A 27,049-nucleotide genomic window follows, 5' to 3' on the forward strand; every position below is an offset into this window, starting at 1 on the left:
AGAGTACATTTTTTTCAACTGTATCGGTCTGACGGCTAGCGGAAGGGGATGGGTAACACTTCCGGAACCAGAGTGGGGGGCGGGAGCTCTGGGCACACGTAAACAGACATGCTAGTGCATGAGCGACTAAATTCCAAGATTGATGCCAAATATAGCCAATGAAAATTGCGCATGAGTTACTATCTGTCCAATCGGAGGTGGTTTTGCCTGTGCTGGGGGCGGGTCTTAGCTTATCGGTAGGTAGGTGTGTGAGCTGGAGGTCACGGAGAAACAACGTGACAGACAGACAGACACACAGACAACCTTCTACTGGAGGTGAACGGTGAAGCGCACACACCCGCTTTGTATTTATCCGTGTTAGTACCGTTAATGTTGTTGTCTTTCTGTTGTTGTGCTTATTCTGCTGGTGTCGTGTGTGTATAATGACGCGCTGTCAACCTAGAATGCTGTAGAGTCGCCGCGCTCTGCGTAGCTAAAGGGAGCTAACAGGTAGCTAGCAGTGAGTCTGACTGGAGTTATTCTAGCTGATGTTTAGGGCTCATTATTATTATTATGCATGCCAGTGGTGTGTGTGTCTGTTCTGTTGAGTCTTAGCTAGTCAGAGAAACAGTTGGCCACCTTGTTAGTGTTAGTTAGTTGTTGAAGCAGCAGCCTCGCCAGCAGCAGCAGCATGTTCCAGGCGGTGCCCAGGAGGCCGGTGTGTGACCTGAGCCTGCGGGCAGCGAGGCTCCAGAGCAGCCGGGCTCTCAGACAGGGACTCGGCCCCCAGCAGGCCTCGTTCTTCAGAGAGGGGGCCAGTCACGCCAGGAGGGCCGGCGGTGTCAACAACACTGACCCCACCAGGCCTTATACGTGGATGGGCAGAGGCATGGACCTCCTGCTCGCCTGGTTCCAGCGTTCAGAGGTATATATTCTCTCTCGCCCACCCACCCACCACCTCCTAATGTACAGTCCCCTCCCCATCATATGTATATACTCTGTCAGGACCTATGGGTAACAGTACTGTGTATATTTGAATATCGTATATGTCACAAATGTAACAGTACTAAATACCTGTATGTCATGTATGTCCCTATGCCATAAATGTCATGATATGTCATGTATGTTGAGTATGTCATAAATGTCACTATGAATTGATAATGGGGGACCCTGATGTAAACAAGACAAAAGTCTTTCTCTGGTCTGCATCCCCTTAACAATTGTGTGTATTGAGCCGTACTGTATTGTATCCCATTCTGCAATCTGTTAAGTAAAGTGTTCATTCATTCATTCAGGTGGGCGTGTCCGCCGGTAATAAGAAGAGACAGGGGCTCCTGTCCATCCTGGCCAACCACTGCAGCTTCGTGACGGGCCAGCGGCTCCGCAGGGCCTGTCAGATCGGGGAGCTCTACTCCAACCTGTACTCGGAGCGCAGCCGCTGGAGCCTGGTGGGCAGCATGTGGCGCAGGCTGCAGAGCAAACACACGTCCTCCACTGGGAAGCTGGTGGCAGCCCTGGCAGGGGTCTTCATGTGGGAAGATGAGAAGATACGAGATGAGGAAATCCACAGGTATGTATGTCCTGATGAGCACATATACACACACTTTATTCTCCACGTCCAGTAGTAGTAGCCAGGCATCAGTCTTCAGTCTAACCCCTAACCACTTAGTCTTGGTGCTGCAGAGACACATCAACAACTTCCAAAGGTCTATGGAACAGTGGCAACAGTACACAGTGCAACAAACATGCATGGTACAATGACAACAAGTGTGTCGTGTACTGTATGTGAGATCATGTTGTTGTTGTAACATGTGTGTATGTTGTTCTGTATGTGAGGTCATGGTGTTATTGTAACGTGTGTGTCTGTTGTATTGTGTTCTGTATGTGAGGTCATGGTGTTATTGTAACATGTGTGTCTGTTGTATTGTGTTCTGTATGTGAGGTCATGGTGTTATTGTAACGTGTGTCTGTTGTACTGTGTTCTGTATGTGAGATCATGTTGTTGTTGTAACGTGTGTCTGTTGTACTGTGTTCTGTATGTGAGGTCATGGTGTTATTGTAACGTGTGTGTCTGTTGTATTGTGTTCTGTATGTGAGATCATGTTGTTGTTGTAACGTGTGTCTGTTGTACTGTGTTCTGTATGTGAGGTCATGGTGTTATTGTAACGTGTGTGTCTGTTGTATTGTGTTCTGTATGTGAGATCATGTTGTTGTTGTAACGTGTGTCTGTTGTACTGTGTTCTGTATGTGAGGTCATGGTGTTATTGTAACGTGTGTGTCTGTTGTATTGTGTTCTGTATGTGAGATCATGTTGTTGTTGTAACGTGTGTCTGTTGTACTGTGTTCTGTATGTGAGGTCATGGTGTTATTGTAACGTGTGTGTCTGTTGTATTGTGTTCTGTATGTGAGATCATGTTGTTGTTGTAACGTGTGTCCACTGTCTGTTGTACTGTGTTCTGTATGTGAGGTCATGTTGTCATGATTGTACCACGTGTACTGTGTATAAAAACAGCTGTTCGTGTTTGTGCTTTTCCAAATTGTGCCAACATGTCGCCCACTTTGCATAGTGTTCATAGACTATTGATATGAGCGGAGAGACAGAGTGGAGGTAATGTAATTATTACAAATGGTAACTTTAGAAGATGCATTCTAAAAAAATATTATTACTTCTTGAGTAATTCATGAGGGTAATTGATTTGGGAAAACATTACTCATGCTAGGGGTGTAACGGTACGCGGATACGTACTGTACTGCCTCAATGTGGTCCTCTGGTACAGTACGCGCTGTGCACCGAACGATTGCAACGGTACGGAACCTTTTTTTGTGGAACTTAAATCCCCCCGGCCCTAATATAACGTGCACAACTAACCGGATGTTGTTTGTTCATCCCACGCAGTGCGCAGCTACACTGAACGAGAGCTGTAATTCAGCATAGCATATTAGCCTTAGTATGGCGAGTCAATAAAAACTGACAAGCCAGAGCCATGTCATTGTTCAACTTTATTGCAAACTTTATCACGCATTTGAAACGGCATCACCCGAATGTGAATATCACTGGTACACGGAAGAAACGGATCCTAGTGCAAACCCAGCTCCCTGTGGCATTCAAGCAGCATCTCGCTATTAATTCAGACCGGGCCAAAGCAATAACAAACGCCATAGGTGTTTTTATAGCAGCAGATCTGCGACCATACTCCGTTGTCGAGAACACTGGGTTTAAGCACATGTTAAAAGTAATATAGCCCCGCTACCTAGTTCCCTCTCGTCCGTATTTCAGCCAGCAAGTCATACCACCAGCTCTGTATAAACTAGCCCCTTTCGTGACTGTGATGCAAGCCCTGCATTCAAGCATCACAGTCATGAAAGGGGCTATGTATAAACAAGCACACGCTACAGTTGTCCACGACTTATCCTCCAAGGCATCTGCTATATAATAATCTTCAGATTTACTTAGGTGTTATTAGTAGGTTACAGCAGTAAGCATTAGTTTGCTCAGTAAATTATGGCCAATTAGTTTTATATTGTTTAATACAGTTAAATAAATAGATAAATGAAAAGCAATTTTCACTGTACCGACAATAATACCGAACCGTGACTTCAAAACCGAGGTACGTACCGAACCGTGGATTTTGTGTACCGTTACACCCCTAACTCGTGCCCATCCCTAGTTAACTTAATTCACAGCGCTATATGTCCCTCACCGCTCACTATCAAATCTGATTGGAAGCCAAGGTCTGTGTTAAGCTAGCGACAACAACAATAAGACTTCAGGCTGGACAGGGCGGCTAGGTGGTGTAGTGGGCAAGGCACTCGCCACCAGTGTGGAGACGCTAGGATTCGCGTGTTCGAATCCAGCTCTCCACATTGTTTTCAGTTTAGCTGGTCGTCCGCAGTAATACACATTGGCCGTATTACGGGGAGGGAAAACTGAAGGGTGGGGATCGAACGTTGTGAACAAGCGACTCCTACAAGTCGGTTGGTGCGCCTGCGCAGTAGAATCAGGAAGTGTCGGGGGCAGCGTGAGCCTCCCACGCGTTACTCCTCGACACTGAGAGATCGAGTTGCGCAGGTGAAAAGATGCGACTGCTGTTACCTCAAGTACCGGAGGGGACTTGTGCTATGTATGACTTAGTCCACATTGCAGCCGGCTTGTGGGAGGCAAGAAACAGCGTCCGTGACAGGGGAGGGTTGAATTGGATGATACGAAATTGGGATGGGAGAAAATATAGAAAAATGGGAGAAAAAGTGGATAAAAAAAAAAAGACTTCAGGCTGGACCTTTCAAAATAAAAGCTGCACCTTATGGCATATGCGTCTTTTCAGCTTTTCTTTTCAACGATAATATGATTTATCATTGTTTTTCTTGGAGCAAATGGCAAATAGTCTATATTGTGATTTGTTGTGGTTGTTTGTATTGCCAGGTGTGGGCTGGAGCTGGTCGCCTTGGAGAGAGTGAAGAGTCTCAGTGGCTCGGGGGGGCAGGCGGAGGGTGACTGGGAGGTCATCATGCAGAAGGACAACTTCAGAGTCTGGAAACGACCCATTTCCAACTCGCATCTCTATGAATACAGAGGTCAGCCAGACAGCCTGGACATAACCATGACACTCTAACCCTTACCAGACAGCCTGGACATAACCATGACACTCTAACCCTTACCAGACAGCCTGGACATAACCATGACACCACTCTAACACTCAGCCTGGACATAACCATGACACTTTAACCCCAAGCCCTCAGTCCTCAGTAGGCTTGGGCGGTATGACGGTATTACGGTATACCAGGATATTTCGAAATCCCGCCGGTATGATTCTCAATACCGTGACGTCACATACTGCTATTACACTGACACAGAGTTGATTGTAGTGCACAGCACGCGCCAGCAGAGGGTTACGTGGCTATCGTTCTGGGAGGTAACGTTAGTACCAGGCTGGCACTGGCTATCGTTCTGAGAGCTAACGTCGGTACTAGGCTGGTGCTAGCTAACTAACGTGGCTATCGTTCTGAGAGCTAACGTCGGTAGTAGGCTGACGCTGGCTAACTGGCTATCGTTCTGAGAGCTAACGTCGGTACTAGGCTGGTGCTGGCTAACTAACGTGGCTATCGTTCTGAGAGCTAACGTCAGTACCTGGCTGGTGCTGGCTAACTGGCTATCGTTCTGAGAGCTAACGTCGGTACTAGGCTGGTGCTGGCTAACTAACGTGGCTATCGTTCTGAGAGCTAATGTCTGTACTAGGCTGGTGCTGGCTAACTAACGTGGCTATCGTTCTGAGAGCTAACGTCGGTACCTGGCTGGTGCTGGCTAACTAACGTGGCTATCCTTCTGTGATTTGTTTACTTGGTAACACGGGTTGCTAAGGAATTTAGGTTTGAGGTTGAAGAAAGTGCACTTTTAGGTTGAAAGAACGGCCCTAATGTCAACGTGTTTCAATATAAGCGTTATGTATGGTGATAACGAGTATATTGTTAGCTCTATAGTGAATCACTATAGAAACATAGTAAAACTACTGGAATACTATAGTGATTCTCAAAGGTACTGCATTTAGCATAAAATATTTAGCTGCAAATAATCACAACATGGCAAAGCCCAATAGGCAACAACAGGTGACCACATGGAACTGCTAAATATAGCATTACTCAGTAACATGTGTTCAGTGTTCTCACACAATGTACAGCTAAATATAGCATTACTCAGTAACATGAGTACTCGCACAACTTTACTCTTCTAAAAGGTTCACTAACACATCCTGTTTTTTTAAGCATTAAAACCAAATGATGGACCTCAATGCATTGCAACAACAGACACATTGACACAACAAGTACATTGGTAAGCTAAATTTCCCATTACTCAAAGATCACGTGCAAAGCCCACAGTTGTGGAGCCTGAGTCTATGGCTGAACCTGCTCCTCATAGAGGGGGTGGGAGGGTTTTTTCCAGTATAGCGTCCAGCCTTTTCCTCGCCTACCAGCAGCGTTGGATTTAGAAGGTTGTGTTGAAATCTGATCCCAGAGGCCAACAGGGTTAGATTTAGAAGGTTGTGGTAAGATCTGATCCCAGGCCAGCAGGCTGATGTCATTGTGTTTCTCTCTCTCTCTCTACAGTGTTGGGCTCCTACAGTGACGTCACTCCTAGACAGTTCTTCAATGTTCAGGTACAACTGCTCCTATTATGAGTAAATCTAAATATAGAAATAAATAAATATATAATAATCATATGAATAAATAGGACTCCATTACTCAGGCTGCAGTTCATGCTGTGTAGGAAACACAGGAAGTAGGAAACATTAGAGCTGCTCGGATCACCACGCTAGGGTGCATTACCATGTGGTTGCAACATCCTGGGTTTGAATCAGGCTTAAGACCTGTGTTGCAAGTCATCCCCCTTCTTCTACTACTACTACCTTCCTTTAACCCCTGATTACCTGTCACTCACTGTTGTATCTGTTTGCCCCTCCCCCCTTTTAAGCCCAAACAGTAGTTTCAGTTTTGTCTTTGGTAACTTGTAGAAGATGACACCAAGGCAGCCTTTTGGTCGAGAAGAAAGGTAAAACAAATTCAGTCATCATAGGATGTTCTCAAATCAAATCCACACAAGTAATCGTGTTTCAATTAATCGGATCAGAATAATGGAGATTAGAGCCAATCCCTGGTCTATCAGCAACATCTTGGGTAGAAAACCAAACCACACAAAGATTCACAAACCGTACATAAATGAGCCTGAGAGGTCAAAGAGGCGTGGTGATTTTTATTTTGCACATAATCTCACACACATCCAAAAACTCTGTAATTTACACAACACAATGTCCCTGATGACATCACTGATAGCCACATTCAAACTAATTTACCCTCAGTAACTGTCAAACTAAATTAATGTGTGGAAAACTGTTTTTGGATGTGTGTGATTAAATGCAAAATAAAAATATTTTTGTTTTTTTGGTGAATTTAAACAATGGCTGCTACCCAGGGTTCGAAATGAACGGGGGCTTGGGGCATAATGCCCTTGAAAATGGACAAAATGCCCTCAAATCAGTTAAGGGGGGCACTTAATGCCCCCGACAGTTTACTAATTATATATATATATTTATCCGGTAATGGAGCGTCTGTGTATCGTACGGTTCAGATGACGCGCAAATAAAAAAATTCATTTGGCGGAGCCGGTGTTCTGCACTGGCTGCAGGCAGCAGCAGCACTGCAGCCAGGTGCTAGTCAGTTTGTGTAAAAATGGCATGCACAATATAAATCAATCTTCATTACGACTTTAAAAACATAGCCATTAACATTACATAGGCCTACACACATCTTGCCATAGCGTTAGCAGTTTGTAAACACAACGCACGTTTTAACTATGGTAGCCCGACGTAGCCCGACGCAGCCCGCAAGCTAATACTGTACAGTCAATGAAATGTCACCGTAGCTACTAGCTACTGTAGCAGAGGAGGAAATGGGAGTCTGAGAGGCGGGGTGTTTAAAGACAATGATAGGCGTTTATTCAACATCCAAGAAGGCTAACATACAACTGTGTTTTACCAACTCCAACCGGGACTATTGCCGCTTTCGCGCTGCTTGTTGATGTTATGAACTCCTCCTAACGTGACCGGAGCTGAAGGTGCCACACGCTAAAATGTCCGTGGGGACCCGGCGCCAACCCATAGATAGTTCCAACTAGGGGTGCACCGATATATCGGTCGGGTATCGGTATCGGCCGATAAGTGCCTTGTTGACTGCTATCGGCCTATCGGGCGATAAGCTCAAATGTGCCGATAGCAGTCGCCGATAACTAACCATCCATTTGTGTAGCGTCAAAGGGCAAAAAAAAAAAAAGTTCACTCGCGACCCACCTGCACAACGCCCGCCGTCCCCCCCACACACACACAAGCTACTGCATCAAAGTTACTATTTATGATTAACAAGGCATTCGTTTTGTGGCATTAACGTTATATAGTTAGTGTTACACGGACAATAACATCAGCATATTATTATTACCCATAGCAGCAAGGCATTACTCCGAGTCCGTTCATAGCCGGGAGGCAGAAGACTAACGTTACTGGTGAAAATGTGATTTACGTTGGAATACTCCTTTGCCAACTTGCTGTACTTTGCTTGCAGGTCTGCAGCCATTATTACTGGATTAAGAATAGCCCCAACTTTAGCCAACGTAACGTTATGGCTAAACCTTTAACATTAGTTAACCCTAGCTTTCGGTTAGCTGTTCAATGCATAGTAATAACACAACCAAGCGAATCCATCAGAGCTCCCCATCAACACCGCTCTGTCGGGAGGATGGCATTTAAGAAAGTATCTGCTGTTAAAATGACACAAACATTCGTTTTGTGGCATTAACGTTATTATAGTTAGTTACACGTTCAATTACATCAGCATAGTATTTACCCGAAGATAGCAAGCAAGCCGTGCATAGCTCGGTTACATTCCGTTGCTCATTCCGTACACAACTACACATTCTGCAATCTGTTAATAAAGTTTTCAACCAGACAAATGTATAGAAAGGCTTTGTTTTATTATAACATTTGTTGCAGTAAAATCATTGTCTCGTTTGGCCATCCTGTGGAGCGCGCTGGTCGGCGGGCACTGCCGGGCAGCTAACGTATTAGCTTGTTGTGGTTCTGAGTTTGACTCGCATTCTCGCAAGCAGATCATCAATGGCGGCATGCCCCGAAGTAGAAAAATGAATAAACGCTTGGTGGTAAGCAGGAGGTGGGTGCTAGCGGTGTGGCGTAATTGGCCGAATCGACTGTCAATCAAAATGGTTCCATTGCATTGGTTGAAAGCTCTGGTTGAGAGAATAGTATCCCGCTGCAGGCCGCCAGAATGGTTCCATTGCATTGGTTGAAAGCTCTGGTTGAGAAAATAGTATCCCTCTGCAGGCCGCCAGACGATACTGGGAGAGGGATCAGTGATACCATAAACATATTTCTTGATGTTTCCTTTTTTAAGTAAGTAAAGAGGCCTACAAATACAAACACACATACAAATATACAGTAGTTTCATTAAAAAAATAAAAAAAAATATTAAAAAAAATATTAAAAAAAATTAAAAATACTTATTTTTTGCCACAATTATCGGTATCGGTATCGGTATCGGCCGATTGTGTTAGTTGAACAATCGGTATCGGTATCGGTGGCCAATTTTCATATCGGTGCACCCCTAGTTCCAACTCACCGAATTACGTAATCCACCACAGTTGCACTCAATATTTAAATAATGTTAGTCTAAATAAATGTAGACAGAAACATAATAATTTCAAGCAGAAAACGAATCTTTCCATTAAGAACTGACAATCAGGGAATTTAAACATGGTTGACATTGTTTTTGTGTGTTTATATTAATTAAAGAAAGGAAAGTCTAGTGCTGGCTGAGCATATTGTTTGTTTGCACTAAGTTAATACTTTGACAAATGTAGCCTATATTTTTCAGTCAGTTCGGTCTTTGTGTGCCAAACATTATTTAAGGCTGTAAACACTGTAAACCTTTTATTTTATTTTTAATAAATGAGAAGCATGTTTAGATTTGAGTGTTAAATTTTTTTTTAATAAAAATTAACGTATATCGAACTGAAAACCGTGACCCCAAAATCGTGATACGAACCAAACCGTCCATTTTGTGAACCGTCCCACCCCTACCGTTTATCATAAAAATTCAGTGCCCCCGAAATACAAAAAAAAGCCCCCGAAAATCAATTATGGGGGGGCAAAAAAAGCCCTTGAAAAAAAATGTTAATTTCTAACCCTGCTGCTACCTGTCAGTGCACTTGAAAAATAATCACCTGTCCCAGTTCGACATGTCTCTATATAAACTGGTTTGTTTGACCCAGTTGGACTCTATATAAACTGGTTAATCTGTCTAGGTTGGACATATCTGTATATAAACTGGTTAATCTGTATAGGTTGCACAAGTCTATATGAACTGGTTAATCTGTCTAGGTTGGACATATCTGTATATGAACTGGTTAATCTGTCTAGGTTGGACATATCTGTATATGAACTGGTTAATCTGTCTAGGTTGGACATATCTGTATATGAACTGGTTAATCTGTCTAGGTTGGACATATCTGTATATGAACTGGTTAATCTGTCTAGGTTGGACATATCTATATAAACTGGTTAGTCTGTCTAGGTTGGACGTGTCTATATAAGCTGGTTAGTCTGTCTAGGTTGGACGTGTCTATATAAACTGGTTAGTCTGTCTAGGTTGGACGTGTCTATATAAACTGGTTAGTCTGTCTAGGTTGGACATATCTGTAGATGAACTTGTTTGTCTGTCCCAGTTGGACACAGAGTACAGGAAGAACTGGGACGCTCTGGTCATCAAGTTGGAGGTGGTGGACAGGGACACCTCATCGGGGTCAGAGGTCATCCACTGGGCTACACACTTCCCCGTGAGTCACACGCACACACACACAGCTCGAAAAAGAGATCATTGATCTCAAGTGATTACCTGGTAAAATTAATTATATTATTTTGTAAGAATATCACAGATCTACCTAATGAAGGCAAAGCATCAACATTTTGTGTAGATGTGTATTGTGTCTCTGATGTGGTGGATGTCTATTGTTTTGTGTGTGTATTGTTTTGTGTCTACTTGTGTATTATGGTGTGTGTGTAGTTGTGTATTGTATGTCTAATGTATTGTGTTTTTTCCCCCACAGTACCCCATGTATTCCAGAGATTATGTGTACGTGCGGCGCTACAGCGTGGACACCGACAACAACCTGATGGTCCTGTTGTCCAGGTATTAGTCCTACAACATTACATCCCAGTCCTCTTCCCTTGGCCCCTGGTCCTGTAGGGCCCTTCAGAACAGAGCCACAAGGGGAAGGGGTTGAAATCCTTACCTAGGAAATGGGACACAGCTCGTTACGTCATCAGTAATAAAATATTGTAAAGGACTTGCATATGTCTGTAGTCATACGTATATGTATCAAACACAGCACTTAATTTACAGCGTTTCTTAAGATCAGTTTTTCCTCAATATCTCCGCAAAACCTGCGAGTTATGAAACACCACATGTGATCTAATCATGAGTAATATCTGATAGTACTACTGTTCAGATACTAGTACCACAACATTATAATATACAAACACAGTACAACAACAACCTGTTGACATAGACATCACAGCCACTTAAGCTTTTCTTTTTAATACAAATTTGATTGACAAATACAAACAAGTGGCGTTGTATTTTTTGTAACACGAAGGTATTGTAGAACATGCGTTATAGCCTCATTTGAGTTCACATAACGGAACGGTTCACATAGCATCACATTCAGTATAAAAGAAAAGTAGCCTATACAAAAAAACTGCTTTCTGTTGTAGTAGGCCTATTATTTTATACAAGCACGTCTCCTGGCATTCATCTGCGCAAAGTCCTGTATAACACTCTTTAAATCTAGACTGCGCACGCGTCAGCTCTCAATACTAAGGACTGATAACCCAGACAGTCTCTTGCGACATTGTGCTCCTCAAATATGTCTTTATTAATTTAAGTTTTGAGAAAGATCTCTCAGCATAGTTATAGTTAAAAATTATTTCAGTGCGGTGGCAACATCGGGGATACTTGGCAAAATGGACTGATTTTCAATAAGCAGTGTTTGTGCAAGGTCTTTGATTGTTCCACGCTCAATTTCCTTTATACTGGGCCTAACATTACAGAGCAGGGTTCGCACAAGGTCCTTGAAGTGCTTGATCTTTGTACAAAAAAGTCGAGGCCTGGAATTCCTTAAACAGCCTATTTTTTTAAACAAGGTGCTTAAAAATTCCTTGAAATTCAAATCAACCATTCGCATTGAATGTTTTGTTCATCCATGATCAGATCAAATTGTTCTGAATCAAGAAATACCGGTAGCTTTAAATTGTTTTCTGTTTTAATCCTATCTGACGAGTCGCTGTCTTGCGCACTCCAACTGCTTTTCCTCATTTCTTCTTCACGTGTGATGCTCTAGCTGGCAAGCAGGCCAAGAAGATGCTTTTAAAACTGCATTTAAAAGTGAAGAGTGACATCCTTGAAAATGAAAAATAGTGCTTGGAAAGTACGTAAAGGTCCTTGAATTTCATTTAGCAATGTCTGTGGGAACCCTGCCAGAGGGCCAGGATCTGGAAAGGACACCTGGCTGACGAGTCGTCTTCATACTGGCCGGCTAAAGCACTTGCGGCAGGCATTTTTTCCCCTATCGCGGCCACACCAAGCAGTCATTTGCGAGCAATCGGCAAATTCTCAGGCAAATGCAACCAACCAGAAGGCGAGATTGTTCTGAGTTTACAGCCCTTTCACCCGCCTCCGCTGTGCTCAGCACCAATGGGAAGCGCCCATTTTCTTTTGATTTTCTGAAACTCCGCCATTGCTCTCTAGCGTCTAGCTCTACTCGCGAGTAAACTTGACTCATCAACAACATGCGGCAACTTTTACGAGACCGTAAGTTCATTTGACTTATTCTAGTCTAAAGAAACATATATATTACTATTGCTATTGATAAATCTAGGTAACGTGAATGCCACAAAACGAATGCCTTTTGTTAATCAGAACGTTATTTACGCGACAAGCCGTGTGTTGTCTTTGTTGTTGTTGTTGGTGGTGTTTCGTGTGTGTGCTTAAGCGCCGCTCGCTTTCTGATAAATGTATGAATGTTGATAAATCTAGGTAACGTTAATGCCACAAAACGAATTACTTTGTTAATCAGAACGTTATTTGCGTTATCAATTGTTTTTAAGCTCAATAAACGTCTTTCTCCCATTTGTCCGGGAGATCTCTGGGTAACAGTACTGTATATTTGCATATCATCTGTCACAAATGTAACATTACTATATGTAGTATGTCATGTATGTCACTATGAATTGAAAACGGGGGACCCTGATGTAAACAAGATGAACGCCTTTCTCTGGTCTGCATCCCCTTAACAATTGTGTGTATTGAGCTGTACTGTATTGTACCCATTTTTCAATCTGTTAAATATTGATTGATTGTTATTAACAGGTTGCAGAATGGGTACAATACAGTACAGCTCAATACACACAATTGTTAAGGGGATGCAGACCAGAGAAAGACTTTTGTCTTGTTTACATCAGGGTCCCCCATTTTCAATTCATCATAACATATGACACATGACATACAGATAGACAATACTGCTACATCTATACATTTATGACATACCAGATTTACAAATACAGTAGCCTATTGTTTGTGATACAAAAATAGTCTAAAAAGAGTATATACATTTGACGAAGAAACTGTACATTGGAGGTGGGTGGGATGGGGGGGTTGTAACTGTACATTGGATTATCGACAACCTTACTTGGTCCCAAGAAGAGGGTCTCGTGTATTAAATAAAGTTTTCATTCATTCATTCACTCTGGATCTTGTAAATCCAGTAGCAATACACACAATTGTTAAAGTGGAGATGAAGCATAGCGATAAATACATATTCATAGCATCACATTAGTATTTAGATAAGCCACAGAAAAAATCACGTTATAAAAATAAGCAGTTTCTAAGAAAAAACAATTTGTTATGTGCATTTTTGAAGCATTTATCATTATGGGCCATTGTGTTGCTGACGTTATGGGGCTGGTTTGGCTGCCTGCGACACTGTAGCTCCCTGCATTCTACTGACCACCTCAGGAGAATTGCACGCAGTAGCACACTGACCTCCAGAGGCTGTAGTTTGCAATGGATCTGGACGAGGTGGGCAGACAGACAGAGGTTCATAGAAACCCAATTGCATATGCATTTGAGCCTATTAGAGCGAAACCAGTGAGACGTGCTCCTCCTGTTGAGCCGGACGAGATGGAGAAAATAACATGCCTGAAGATGATGGCCGTATGATGTCATAATCAAACATTCTAGAACATTTGTGATGTCACCATATGATGTCATAATCAAACATTCTAGAACATTTGTGTTCTATATATATTCAACAATTCTCTCATATATTCAACAATTCTCTAGGATAGGGTTCCCCCTCTTGGGGGGGCCCTCCAAGAGAGGAGATGATGTTTGTATTGTGATTGTATGACAAGAGGAGCAGAGAAGAAGGAGACAGAGACGATAGAAATGTGTTTTGAAGATGAGAAGAAGAAGAGGAGTGTAAACTTTCTCAAGTGTGGGCGAAGCAAGAATTGTGGAGGGCAGTAATACGCCACGATGCGTCTACACAGCCGGAAATTCAAATAAGAAGAAGAAGAATACGCCATGTTGAGAGCGTGATTGTGATTGGAGAGGTGGAGGTGGATCAAGATCGGGACTCAGGTTTTCTCGGGCTCTGAAGTGGATGTGGACATGGGGTGGGGGACATTTGGTGGCTTGCCGGGTGTGGCTTTTGCTTGCAGTTGATTGCTTTGGAGTGGTGTTCAGCTGGAATGGGGTGGAGATGGATGGGTGTCGCGGTGTTTGTGGAATGTGAATGGGCGTGTGGTGGATGTTGGGTGGAGGCTGTTCACGGCACATTTGTCGCCGGAGGGCATGCGGCCGAACATGGGGGGCGGTGGGAGGTGGCGGGGGGGCCCCTGATCTCCCCACCGGGGCTCTCTGTCGCTTCTTGTTGTTTCTCATGCCTGGTGGCGGGTGTGCTCTGAGTGGTTTTTGTTCGGCGTTTGATGTGCATTTGTTTGCATTTTGTAGATGTTTTCTTGTTCATTGGTTTTTGCTTTGTTCTGGTTGGGTGCTGTTTTGGAGCGGTCGGCTGTGGGTGGAGGCCGCACTTGTGGGCTGTCGGGTGTTTTTTGTTCCGTGTTTGGGTCTGCTTCGGAGCCTGAGGGGGTGATTTTTCTTTTTTGGGTGTTGACAATATTGTATGACAAGAGCAGAGAAGAAGGAGACAGACAAGAGGAGCAGAGAAGAAGGAGACAGAGACGATAGTAATGTGTTTTGAAGATGAGAAGAAGAAGAGTGTAAACAATCAAAAGTTGATTTACCAGAGACCATAATATGGAAACCATACTACTAGCGTAGTATAAGAACTGAGGAGGGCAGTAATACGCCATGTTGCATCTACACTGCGGGAAATTCAAAAGAAGAAAGAAGAGGAAGAAGAAGAAGAAGAGCTCAATCAAAAGAACTGCGGAGGGCAGTAATACGCCACGATGCGTCTACACTGCCGGAAATTCTAAAGAAGAAGAAGAAGAAGAAGTATTTCCTGGCATTTTTTTCAGACTACAACATGAATCCAGACTGGTTTGACTGAAGTCAAACACATGTGGGTAAAGCTCTATTTTTGATAGTGTTTTTTGTCTATTTCAGATATATAGTCATCACAACTTCTGTACTGTATATAGTCATCACAGCTTCTGTACTGTATATAGTCATCACAACTTCTGTACTGTATGTAATAAATACGTGAGTTATACCAGTAGCAGGAGAAACTGCTATGTAGCAGGGAAACTGCTATTTGTCCAAATGCCCTGAAATAACCACAACCGGGGTACAATGAATAACAACTTTATTTCATAAAGGTACCTATGCTAAACAATTATACAGAGGACACGGGATCTATTAATTAAAACCTATCATTCATTACCCGGTCCATTCACATCACATGTATATAGAGTCATCACATTTATGACTAACGTTCTGATACAGAGCAAGGTATCAGGTGAGACTAGACTTTCGTATTGTTTACATCAGGGTCCCCCATTTTCAATTCATAATGACATTTATGACTAGCGTTATGATACAGAAAGCTAACGTTATAGTACCTACTGCATATCACTACAGGTGGCTAGTCTAAATATAGACAGTCTGCAAAGATTATATGCGAAACACTGATCCAACACCCCTGATTATACCCCTCGCTCTGTTGCGGTAGAAGCGCGTCTTTGAGCGCGGTCTCTCCGGCGCAGGGCTGACGCTGGTTGAACTACTTGGGCTGGTCTGTCCGTCTCTCCTGCACTATAGCCACTGAAGTCGAAGACAGAAGGAACCGCATCAGGCTTCAGCTTATTAGTGGTCTTCTGGACAAACCTCCCATCCTCTTCAAAGCCCCCCTCAACAACATAATAATCCGAAGCAATGAAATGTTGCCCGCAGATCTTCGTCCACTGTCCAACAGGTGGATCGCGCCGCTTCAGTGCAGCCAGCCAACGCGCCAATAAAAGTGTTTTTTTCACTGGTAATTTGTGGAAATGAACCACTCTCTCTTTCATGCGGTAAAATTCGTTCGAACAGCCGGGAGCAATACAAAAAGCACCACCGCGGTCCCGATGTTTGGTAGGCAACATTTTATTTACAGACTGACTCGACAATCCATAGGCATCTAACCAACTGTGTATACTAGGAGCCAGACCCAACCAGCCCCATGACGTCAGCAACAAAATGGCGGCGCCCATGTTGAAAACAGGGATATTATATTTGATTTTTCAGACAAATAAGCTAGATTTCACATTTGATTATAGGACCCTGTCTTACACAAGGTACACAACAAACAAACTAGGATCACATTGCTCACTGCTTCATCTCCCCTTTAAGGGGATGCAGACCAGAGAAAGGCGTTTGTCTTGTTTACAGCAGGGTCCCCCATTTTCAATTCATAGTGACATTTATGACATACACAACATACATGACATTATGACATAGGGACATACATGCCTTACAGGTATATAGTAATAGTACTGTTACATTTGTCACATATGATATGCAAATCGCTGCTGTCGGGACAAAACCTCATAACTCCATTTTTTTTATATATTTTTTTTATATAAATCAACTCCGTAGATCATCCTCCATATGTGTGTGTGGGTTTTACAAAGTTTAAACAATGGGAAAGCATTAAACCGATCATCTGTCTAAACCTCCTAACTATTCACCCTCAAATCTGTGTTCGTTTTTTTCATCGGCTGAAAAGTTGGGTTTTTGGAGTTATGAGGTTTTGTCCCGACAGCAGCGAAATATACAGTACTGTTACCCAGAGATCCTATACATATGATGAGGAGGAGACTGTACATTAGGAGGGGGTGAGTGGGTGGTAAAAAAAATATATACAAACGGTGGGGAGGAGACTGTCCAGCACACAGCCTCCCTGCCTGGCACAACAACCACAACAGTAGGGTCTATAGTCACAGTCAGGACAGTAGGCTCTACAAGTAGGCTCCCTTAAAATGCTAACGCTATTAAAAGAAAAATACAGTGGAGGTTAAAATAAGAATATGACTTGGCCAGAAAAAAAGTTCAGTCAGGAGAATTTTTTTTGCTTTAATCCCTGACTTGCGGACTCCGTCAGACAGGTCCTTGTCTGTTGCGCACAAAAGTTTGCGGGAAGCGGAAAATAAAATCGCTGTGCAACTTCACTCGTTCCAACAAATCTATTTTTGAGTTGAACGACAATATCGCTATTTGCGTAAAATACCGCTACTCTGAAATGATCCCCTGGGTCTTGGAGCCGCTATTCCTCGCAACCAAAGCTCTGAAAAGTGCCTAAAGGAACGGATTAGATTCCAATTCCAGTGTAGCCTGTAGTAGAAGACGGTCAAGTTTTTAAACTGTGGATACCAAACAGAGAAGGTAAAGACAAATTTGAACTGTTGAACAGTACTCCAGAACTAGTTTATTGCACTGTAAAACATTTTCTTTATCTATTCTATTCTACAATTTTATTGCACTGCACTATTGCACTATTTTACTCTGTCTATTTTATCTTACTCTTTTTATTATTGTCTATTTAAAACTGAATCAAACCATAAACAAGGTGGCCTTTTGGGATGTTAGATCCAAATGTGAAAAACTGATTTTATACAGTGTCTGCACTTTTATGCCTGTCTTTTCTGTTGTGAAGCACTTTGAGCTGCAGTTTCTGTATGAAAGATGCTATACAAATAAAGTTTATTATTATTACTCTACTGGTTATGGCGAATAAAACGTTCTATTATTCTAACCTGTCTCGAAACGTGAGGCGCGGCTAGCTGGCTCGGCTGTAACAGGGCTGTCTGTCTGCCTGGACTCAGAGCTCACCGGGGGGTTGCTAGCGGTGGCCGGGCCGCGTGTATGCTTTACCCAACGCAGTTGTGTTTCCAGGTGCGAGTTTTGCGCTCTGATTGGCCAGGACATGTGGGACAGCAAGTTCTGCGCCTATTTCCGGATCTAACAGCCTGCAAACTACCTGGCGTTCTATCGCCATGCTCTAAGACAAACTCTAACCTTAACCAACTTCGAAAGAGCACCTAAACTTAACCAGTGTAGACACTTGCGGTCCCACGATTGGGCGTACATGTCACATGACCAGAAATGACCTGGCCAATCAGAGACGCGGAAACACAACTGCGTTGGGTAAAGCATTCACGCGGCCGGGTGGGGAGCTAGCTGGCTCTGCAGCAGCTATAGCAGGGCTGGGGGCTGGGCTGGGCTGTCTGTCTGCTGACTGCCTGGACTTGGAGCTCACTGGGGGGTTGCTTGCGGTGGCCGGGTGGCAGGGTTAGAAATTAACGGGGGCTTGGGGCAAAATGCCCTCGAAAATTTACCAACTGCCCTCGAAAAATCAGTTAAGGGGGGCAATAAAAGCCCCAGACAGTTTACTAATTATATATATAATTATATATATGCTCTACAGTGCGAGCATTTCCCCCGTATTTGCCCCTAATAATATGTGTGTGTGCACGAACCGGAAAAATCATTTACTTGCAGAGTGAAGATTACAAAACAGCTCCGCTGTTAATAGTTAAGAAACTGGACTGAAATTCAGTTTTTGGGTGGAATGCAAAGAGGGAGGGAGGCGGGGCCCGCTGCGTGTTACAGGGTGCTTGAGAGGTGCGAACACAGACAGACAGACAGAGAGCTCTGCTCTGCTTTCAGCAAGCATGCATAGTGCTGTGTAACATTAAGTTACACTGCTATCTTAACGTTAGCAAGCTAAGCATCTGCATAGCGCGACCTGTGTAACGTTAAGTAACTTGTGTTCGGCGGGGAAAGACCGTTCCATTTGTAACACAACTCCAAAGAATAACATCCAAATGATCCCGATGCGCATTTCCTTCATTCCACAGCGCTGAGCGCGCAACGTATTTCATTGATCGATCTGACAACAACACAACTTGCCCTCAGGGACAATCATATTTAATCTATGAGTATGTATTATTTACAGATAATTGAAGGTACCTCAAAACATGAAACCAAGCCATGTCACACATCGCGTGTGTGTGTGTGTTACTTGAACAATTGTCACTCTGCTCCTAAATTTCTGTGTGCTCCTAAATTTGTATTTAGATTTTATTTATTAACATTTTATTTAGGAGCACATGTGCTCCTTGGGAAAAAGGTTAGCGTAGAGCCCTATATATGGAGACATTAACATTACGTTATCAAACATAGGGACGAAGACTGTAAAAAGAATTGTCAACAATGTTTTATAATCTTTATGTTAATTTTCATTATAAAAATGTTGTGCCCCCGAAATACAAAAAAAGCCCCCGAAAATCAATTAAGGGGGGCAAAAAAAGCCCTTGAATTTTATTTTTTTTTCTAACCCTGCCGGGTGGGGAGCAGTAACTTTAGAGTCTACCTCTGCTGCCTGCTGGAACAATGATGTTATTTTTGGCAGCTTTGCCCTCTCCTGTTCAGCTTTCTCCTGTTCAGCTTTCTCCTGTTTCTCCTGTTCAGCTTTCTCCTGTTCAGCTTTCTCCTGTTCTGCTTTCGCTCTTGTTTTTCTGAGCACCGCTTGGTGTATTTGCGCTTAATCTTTTACCGGCAATGCAACTAATAACGTTAAATTAGCAGTGCTTCCCGCTTTGTTTTTAACGCTGCCCAGTCTGCCAATGAGCATTAGTTATCAGCCGGCCTATCACAGGTGAGCAAATAATTATTAGAATGATGTTATGATGATGCCGTCCATATAAACAAGGTAAGCAGTGCTTACCCAAGGGAAAAAATAAAAAAGAACACTGAAATATCAAAATAAAAGTACTAATATAAACTTGAACAAGAATGAGGGCTGCAGCGTAGTGTGAATCCAGTGTTTAGAAGGTGCTCGTTGGATTTTCGGGAGCCAGTAGAAAAAACAAAGAAGTTCCAGGCACTCTGCATATATAAAAAAAGCTTTAATAAATTGCTTAATTCATATTGGAACAATAAAAAAAACTGCCAACCTGTTTTGGCCTTCTTCAGGGCCCTTTTTATATATTTTTTATAAATATATATATATATATATATATATATATATATTAAATGTTTTGGATCATTCCATTTGGGCTGTCTAAAGGAGTCGACTGAAGGCTTCTTGTTCTCTGCGAAAGCATGCAATTGGTCCACTGATGGATACATCTTGATATTTGTCTACTCTAGTGTGTTCATTAGATGGGTGAAATCCTCTTTCAGTGCCTCTGTGTCCGTTTTCATAGGCGGTTAGCCTCGCTGGTATGCGCTAGCCAAGATTAGACTTTTTTATTAAATTAGTTTTGCATTCGACTAAGAGGTTGGCAGTCGACTACGGCTCCTTTCGATCGATTAGTTGACTATTCGACTAGTCGAGGTCAGCCCTAATATATAGTATACATACAGCAGGGCTATTCAACTAAATTGTTCAGGGGGCCACATTGTCAGAAACCCAAGGGGCCAGGGGCCGGACTGCCACGGCGCCTCCCTGTGCTATGAATATATGTACACTTGACACAACACGCAACCACATTTTCACAACTTTTATTTAACTACATTGCAAAAGTAGTATACTTTTCAAAAAAAGTGCTTCATTTATGTGCCACATCTGCAACATCTCCTGCAGAAAGTGCTTCATTTATGACTGTGCAACAACTGCAACATCTCCTCTTCAACATTTCAATATAAAAATAAAATAAAAAACAAACAAGTGCATGATGTGCATCTGAACATTCTAACATCAACACTTGAACAAAAAAACACATTTATAGTGCAGCTGAGCTTATGAAAAAGTGCTTCATGTCTGTGCAACAACAGCAAATCACAGCATCTTATTAGCACTTATTGTCCACTCTTAACTCTCAAACATCAGGGGGGTGGGGGGCAGACAGGCCTAGCCTACATACACACATCTAATGAGAGCGATTGCACTTCTTTGACTGGGCAATGGCAGAGAAAGAGGGTTCATAGGAAGTGAGGGCTACCCGCAAACAGTGATGCAAATGCTCATTTGTCAAGGAGGCACGTTGCTTGTTTTAATGGCATTCATGTGAGAGAAACTGGATTCACAGGTGTATGTTGAGCCAAACATTGTTAGCACAGATATTGCCAGCGTTTTTATTTTGGGGAATGTCTTGACATGAATACACTTTATCCAAAATGTTGTGGTGGATTCATTCTCAAGTGCCTGCTTCAGAGCAGATGATGCTTGCATGTCAATTATTTCAAGTTGCAGGAGACCTTCATCAATGTGAAGTGATGCAAGGAACTCTTGTCCTTTTGTGGAAATAGCAGCTACATTGGCAAATGGGTTGCTCACAAAATGCATCAATTCTCTGGACATGTCAAATTCATCAAATCGACTTGCAAAGTTTTCCCTCAATTTATCAATGAAATCTGTCATTAATTTAGTGACTTTTGGCTCAATTGTGCGTGTTAACGTTGACATGAAAAGAAAAAAGTAAAAAAAAAAAATAATATTAAAAAAAAAAAAAATTATTTTTATTATCATGTAATCTTTGGCGGGCCGGTCAGAATCATCCCGCGGGCCGGATCTGGCCCGCGGGCCGCCAGTTGAATAGCCCTGACATACAGTATATGCATGTATACAATTATATATGAAGTAGAATGTTTTGAATCATATGTCTTATCTACCTGTCTGTCTGCAGGGCTGTACAGCACCCCAGGGCTCCAGAGACGCAGGAATATGTGAGAGTTCAGTCCTACGAGTCCAAGATGGTGATCCGTCCTCACAAGTCCTTTGACGAGGTGAGAACTCCCTTTATCAACTGCTTATCGACTCTTTATCCGTCTGCTGGGTGGCGGGAGAGTTGGGCTTGTTTAACCAGAGATAAGGGGGAGAATTACAGTGGAAATTTGATGAAATGTGTTTACTGAAATGCATGTGAACGGCACAGGAAGTCCTTCATTCCGACAACCATTAGACTCTATAATGCATCACTGAGTACAGGGTGACAGTACAGCCTGGCGAAATCTTCCTGGCCACTTTCAATTTACATTTTCACACTTATTACTGTACATTTTACTGTATATTTTGGTATATTTTTGGCTGGATAGGTGTATATTTAAGATTTTAGAATGTACAGTATATACATACCAGAATGTAGATCCCGGACTGTATTTTATTCTTTATTCTATTTCATTCTTATTTTTTATATTATATTCTTATTCCTATTTTAGTCCTATTGACTACCTAAATGTTTATGTTGTTCACAATGTGAGCGATTAGTAGTGCCAAATTTCCCTCTGGATTATTAAAGGATTTATATTCCATTCTATTCTATGATGCTAAAATAGGAATAAGCACGCCAACTTTTTGGGAAATTAGCTTATTTGCCATCTACCCTGGAGTTAGACAAGCAGATACCCTTTTCTTCTCTGTGCATGCATTAGGCTTAGGGAACAGCCGCGCCGTTAGCCAAGCTTAGCGTCATTCACTGGAAGTAGGTGTGCCAGTGTAGCCTAGTTCCCAAGTCACAAAATACACTCTAAATACAACTCAAACGTTCCTGTAAACATGTTGTGACCCGTTTACCACGTGGAGAAATAATAAAAAAAAATATATATAATAATAATTAGACATTTTCGTTTTCTAAGCAGATATATACTCGGAACTATTTCTTGCCGAACCACTGCTGCCTGGGCACAGTGATTTCATCACCTCAAAAGCCCCGATTTTCAAAATGCTCGCGTGGTGTTCTGGTCTGCTGAGCTTCACCTGGATATAGATGTGTGTGTATAAATATATATATATATATATTACATGGCGTTTTAACATTCGCCGAAATGCTTGATTGTGATTGGTCAATAGCGCTCTGCAGAGGTCCGTTATTACTCGATAACGGACCTCTGCCGAGCAATAATGGCAGCTGGAGCAATCAAGCCCACTGACACACACTGCATCAGTGCAATCAGTCCACACACCTGCCGGCTGCCGGCGATAATAATAACTTTATTTGGGCTGACAGCGGACGGAGCCACAGAACAACTGCGTCTGCATTTGATCTCGTCTTGTCGATGGTGTAAAATGAATTGGGTATATTGTTAGTAAGTTAGCCATGTAATAACTAAGCGGGATAATGTATAGCTATACTCGGTCATTGTCGCAAAATAATTGACCTTCACTACCTTCACTCGGCGAGGCGCCTCGGTATTCTAAACTCTGTCGGTCAATTATTTTGCGACAATGACCTCGTAGCTATACATTATCCCTTACATATATAGATTTTATTATTACAACTAATTGATTTAATTTACAAAGAAAATAAATGATGGAATATCAGGGATGTTTGAGTAGGACATCATGACTCAATGAGACCTTCTGATAGCAGGGATGTTTGAGTAAGACATCATGACTCAATGAGACCTTCTGATAGGGATGTTTGAGTAAGACATCATGACTCAATGAGACCCTCTGATAGGGATGTTTGAGTAAGACATCATGACTCAATGAGACCTTCTGATAGGGATGTTTGAGTAAGACATCATGACTCAATGAGACCTTCTGATAGGGATGTTTGAGTAAGACATCATGACTCAATGAGACCTTCTGATAGGGATGTTTGAGTAAGACATCATGACTCAATGAGACCTTCTGATAGGGATGTTTGAGTAGGACATCATGACTCAATGAGACCTGATAGGGATGTTTGAGTAGGACATCATGACTCAATGAGACCTTCTAATAGCAGGGATGTTTGAGTAGGACATCATGACTCAATGAGACCTTCTGATAGGGATGTTTGAGTAGGACATCATGACTCAATGAGACCTTCTGATAGGGATGTTCGAGTAAGACATCATGACTCAATGAGACCTTCTGATAGGGATGTTTGAGTAGGACATCATGACTCAATGAGACCTTCTGATAGGGATGTTTGATTAGGACACCATGACTCAATGAGACCTTCTGATAGGAGGCATGTTTGAGTAGGACACCATGACTCAATGAGACCTTCTGATAGGAGGGATGTTTGAGTAGGACACCATGACTCAATGAGACCTTCTAATAGCAGGGATGTTTGAGTAGGACACCATGACTCAATGAGACCTTCTGATAGCAGGGATGTTTGAGTAGGACATCATGACTCAATGAGACCTTCTGATAGGAGAGATGTTATAAGTAAGGCTGTCTTATGTGCAAATACGTAGCACAAGACAACAGCAGTACTCCCAAGGTTCCAAACCAAGTCACCTATTAGCTATGCGATTAAGAGTTGACGCAAAATTTGCAGATATAACTACCATTAGAGCACAACAAGGACTTGTTACAGAACCCAAAGAAATAAACGCGACATTCAAAGAATTCTACTCCAACTTATACAAATCAGAAACGACCTTCGATCAAAACAAAATGGACACATATCTTAATCAAATTAACCTCCCTAAACTTTCAGAGGATGACGCTAAACCATTAGAAACACCGATCACACTAGATGAACTTAGGGAGGCCATATCTGAAATGCAAAGTGGTAGGGCTCCTGGAAGAGACGGTATCCCACCAGAAATGTACCTCTCTTGTTGGGACATAATTGGACCCTTATTACTAAATATGATTTTATACTCAGTCAATGAGGGGAACTTCCATAAACACGACAATATTGCACTCATAACAGTCCTCCTTAAAAAAGACAAAGACCCCACCGAGTGCGGTAGTTATAGACCTTTAAGCCTCCTCGGAACCGATATCAAACTGTACTCTAAGGTATTAGCCATCAGACTACAAAAGCATATGACGTCTTTAATTCATCCGGACCAAACTGGCTTCATAAAAGGCCGCTTGATCACTGATAACATAAGACGATTACTACACGTACTAGATGCTAACAGGGAAGACACCACACCTAAGGCGATGCTGTCCCTGGATGCAATGAAAGCTTTTGACAGGTTGGAATGGTTGTATCTATGGGCAGTATTAGAAAGGATGGGGTTAGGAAAAGGATTCATTGATATGATTAAAGTATTATACAAAGACCCATCGGCCATGATTACAACAGGTACAATCACCTCCGAAATCTTTCCGGTATCACGTTCTTCCAGACAGGGTTGCCCTCTTAGTCCCGGACTATTCGATCTATCATTAGAGCCTTTAGCACAATATATAAGACAATCCCAATCCATAGAACCAATCGTAATCAAGGGCACACAACATAAAATTAGTTTATATGCGGACGACGTAATACTGTTCATGCAAAACCCCAACACCGCATTGCCTCATCTTCTCAAGCTGATTGAGGACTTTGGAGATTTATCGGGATTTAGGATAAATTGGCCGAAGTCGGCCTTCCTCCCACTTAACGCCCCTGCAAAAAGAAATATAACCCTCCCAGGAGAGATACCGATGGTAAAACACTTTAGATGTTTGGGAGTTGAAATATTCCCTACCATAAGCCAAACGGTGAAGCACAATTACATAAAAATCCCAAACAAAATCAAATACGACCTTGACAGGTGGTCAAAACTCAAAAACTCAGTACAGGCACGGGTATCAATAGTTAAGATGGACGTCCTACCTAGAATCAACTTCTTCAGCTCAATGCTACCGTTACCCCCTCCAGAGGGTTACTGGAAAGAATTACACTCCTCCACATACAAATTTATTTGGAATAACAAACCACCACGTATAAAAAGATCCACCGCACAGAGAAACAGAGCAGACGGTGGTATGGCATTTCCAGATTTCTACCACTATTTTAAGGCGTACACTTTAAGACCACTGACAACATGGTTTGATCCCCAAGCATCAGTATCCTGGAGAAATTTAGAAGAAAATATAGTAGCTCCACATAGGCTGAAGGACATAGTATACACCAAATTATCAATTAAGCAATGCGAACGGAAATTTGGCCCCATAATTACTCATGCGATGCGGATATGGCGTGAAACACAAAAAAAATATTCTATCCCACAGAAATGGCATAATCATACTCCCTTATTCAATAACAATGCACTCTTGATTGGAAAACAACCTATAATATTCCCTAGATGGGAAAAGCAAGGCATACACTCATTAGGAGATGTTTTCAACGAACAGGGTTTTTGTAGTTATGATGAAATACGAAAAAATAATTATCTCACCAAGTCCACATATTATTTTTACGCACAGTTATTGGCATGTTTGAAGGCTCACGGTGTTCCATTAAGGATACCAATTGTACACCACAGATGCCACAAATTCTTCTATGAAAGAGAGACATCGAGAGGTTTTGTTTCAGATTTTTATCATCCATTACTAACATCCTCATATGAAACCCTCCATCTAGACTCAGTCTGGAGGAGGGATATACCAGACCTGGAGATAGATTTTGACTGGCAAGAAGCCTGGGCAAATGTTCGACTTGCATCAAGGAACCCGGACCATCAACAAATCAATCTTAACTATATTCACAGGACATACTTAACTCCCATAAGACTGAACAAAATGGGTCTTAAACAAGACCCCAAATGCTCCTTATGTACAAATGGGGACGAGGGGACATTTATGCACATGTACTGGGACTGCCCACCAGTTAAGATATTCTGGAAAGAAGTGACCCAACAATTATCAAATCTCTTAACTCTGAATATACCTGTACACCCCTCTGTATTACTGCTGAATGATGTCTTTCAGTGTGCAGTACATCCACAGCTAAAGAGATTGGTTTTATCTGGTATCACAGTGGCTAAAAAGCTGATAGCATCACGATGGTTTCAACCGGAAAAAATGTGCCGGAAGGTCTGGATTCTTACATATCTCGATGTGATTTATCAAGAAATATCTACAGCAAGAATAAAAGCTAGCATATAAAGGTAGTGTCTGCCGGAACAAGTTATAATGGATGGATTATCCAATGGGCGGTCCGGGAGGGGGGGGTACGAGCTAGAGCATATGTGTGTAGGGTACTAGATAACAGGTATTAGGGGTATATCCTGTATAAGACATTTAACTAAATTGTGATTTCATTGGATATGCACTGTTAATTAATGCTTGTAT

At 42.3% G+C, this 27,049-nt stretch overlaps 1 protein-coding gene across 1 annotated transcript in view; it reads left to right on the plus strand.

The window, feature by feature from the left end:
* The first annotated feature begins 295 nt into the window (after positions 1 to 295).
* stard7 (StAR related lipid transfer domain containing 7) overlaps positions 296 to 27,049 on the plus strand; it is a 43,765-nt gene continuing 17,011 nt past the window's right edge. The window contains exons 1-7 of the mRNA XM_084324731.1: positions 296 to 904; positions 1,275 to 1,549; positions 4,400 to 4,551; positions 6,079 to 6,128; positions 10,259 to 10,369; positions 10,640 to 10,722; positions 21,726 to 21,825. Of these exons, the coding sequence (XP_084180857.1) occupies positions 671 to 904; positions 1,275 to 1,549; positions 4,400 to 4,551; positions 6,079 to 6,128; positions 10,259 to 10,369; positions 10,640 to 10,722; positions 21,726 to 21,825 (1,005 nt within the window). The 5' untranslated portion in view covers positions 296 to 670. The remainder of the gene's footprint in view (positions 905 to 1,274; positions 1,550 to 4,399; positions 4,552 to 6,078; positions 6,129 to 10,258; positions 10,370 to 10,639; positions 10,723 to 21,725; positions 21,826 to 27,049) is intronic.

Source organism: Notolepis coatsorum (assembly GCF_963971535.1).
Source record: "Notolepis coatsorum genome assembly, chromosome: 11".
In the NCBI taxonomy this organism is placed as follows: Eukaryota; Metazoa; Chordata; class Actinopteri; order Aulopiformes; family Paralepididae; genus Notolepis; species Notolepis coatsorum.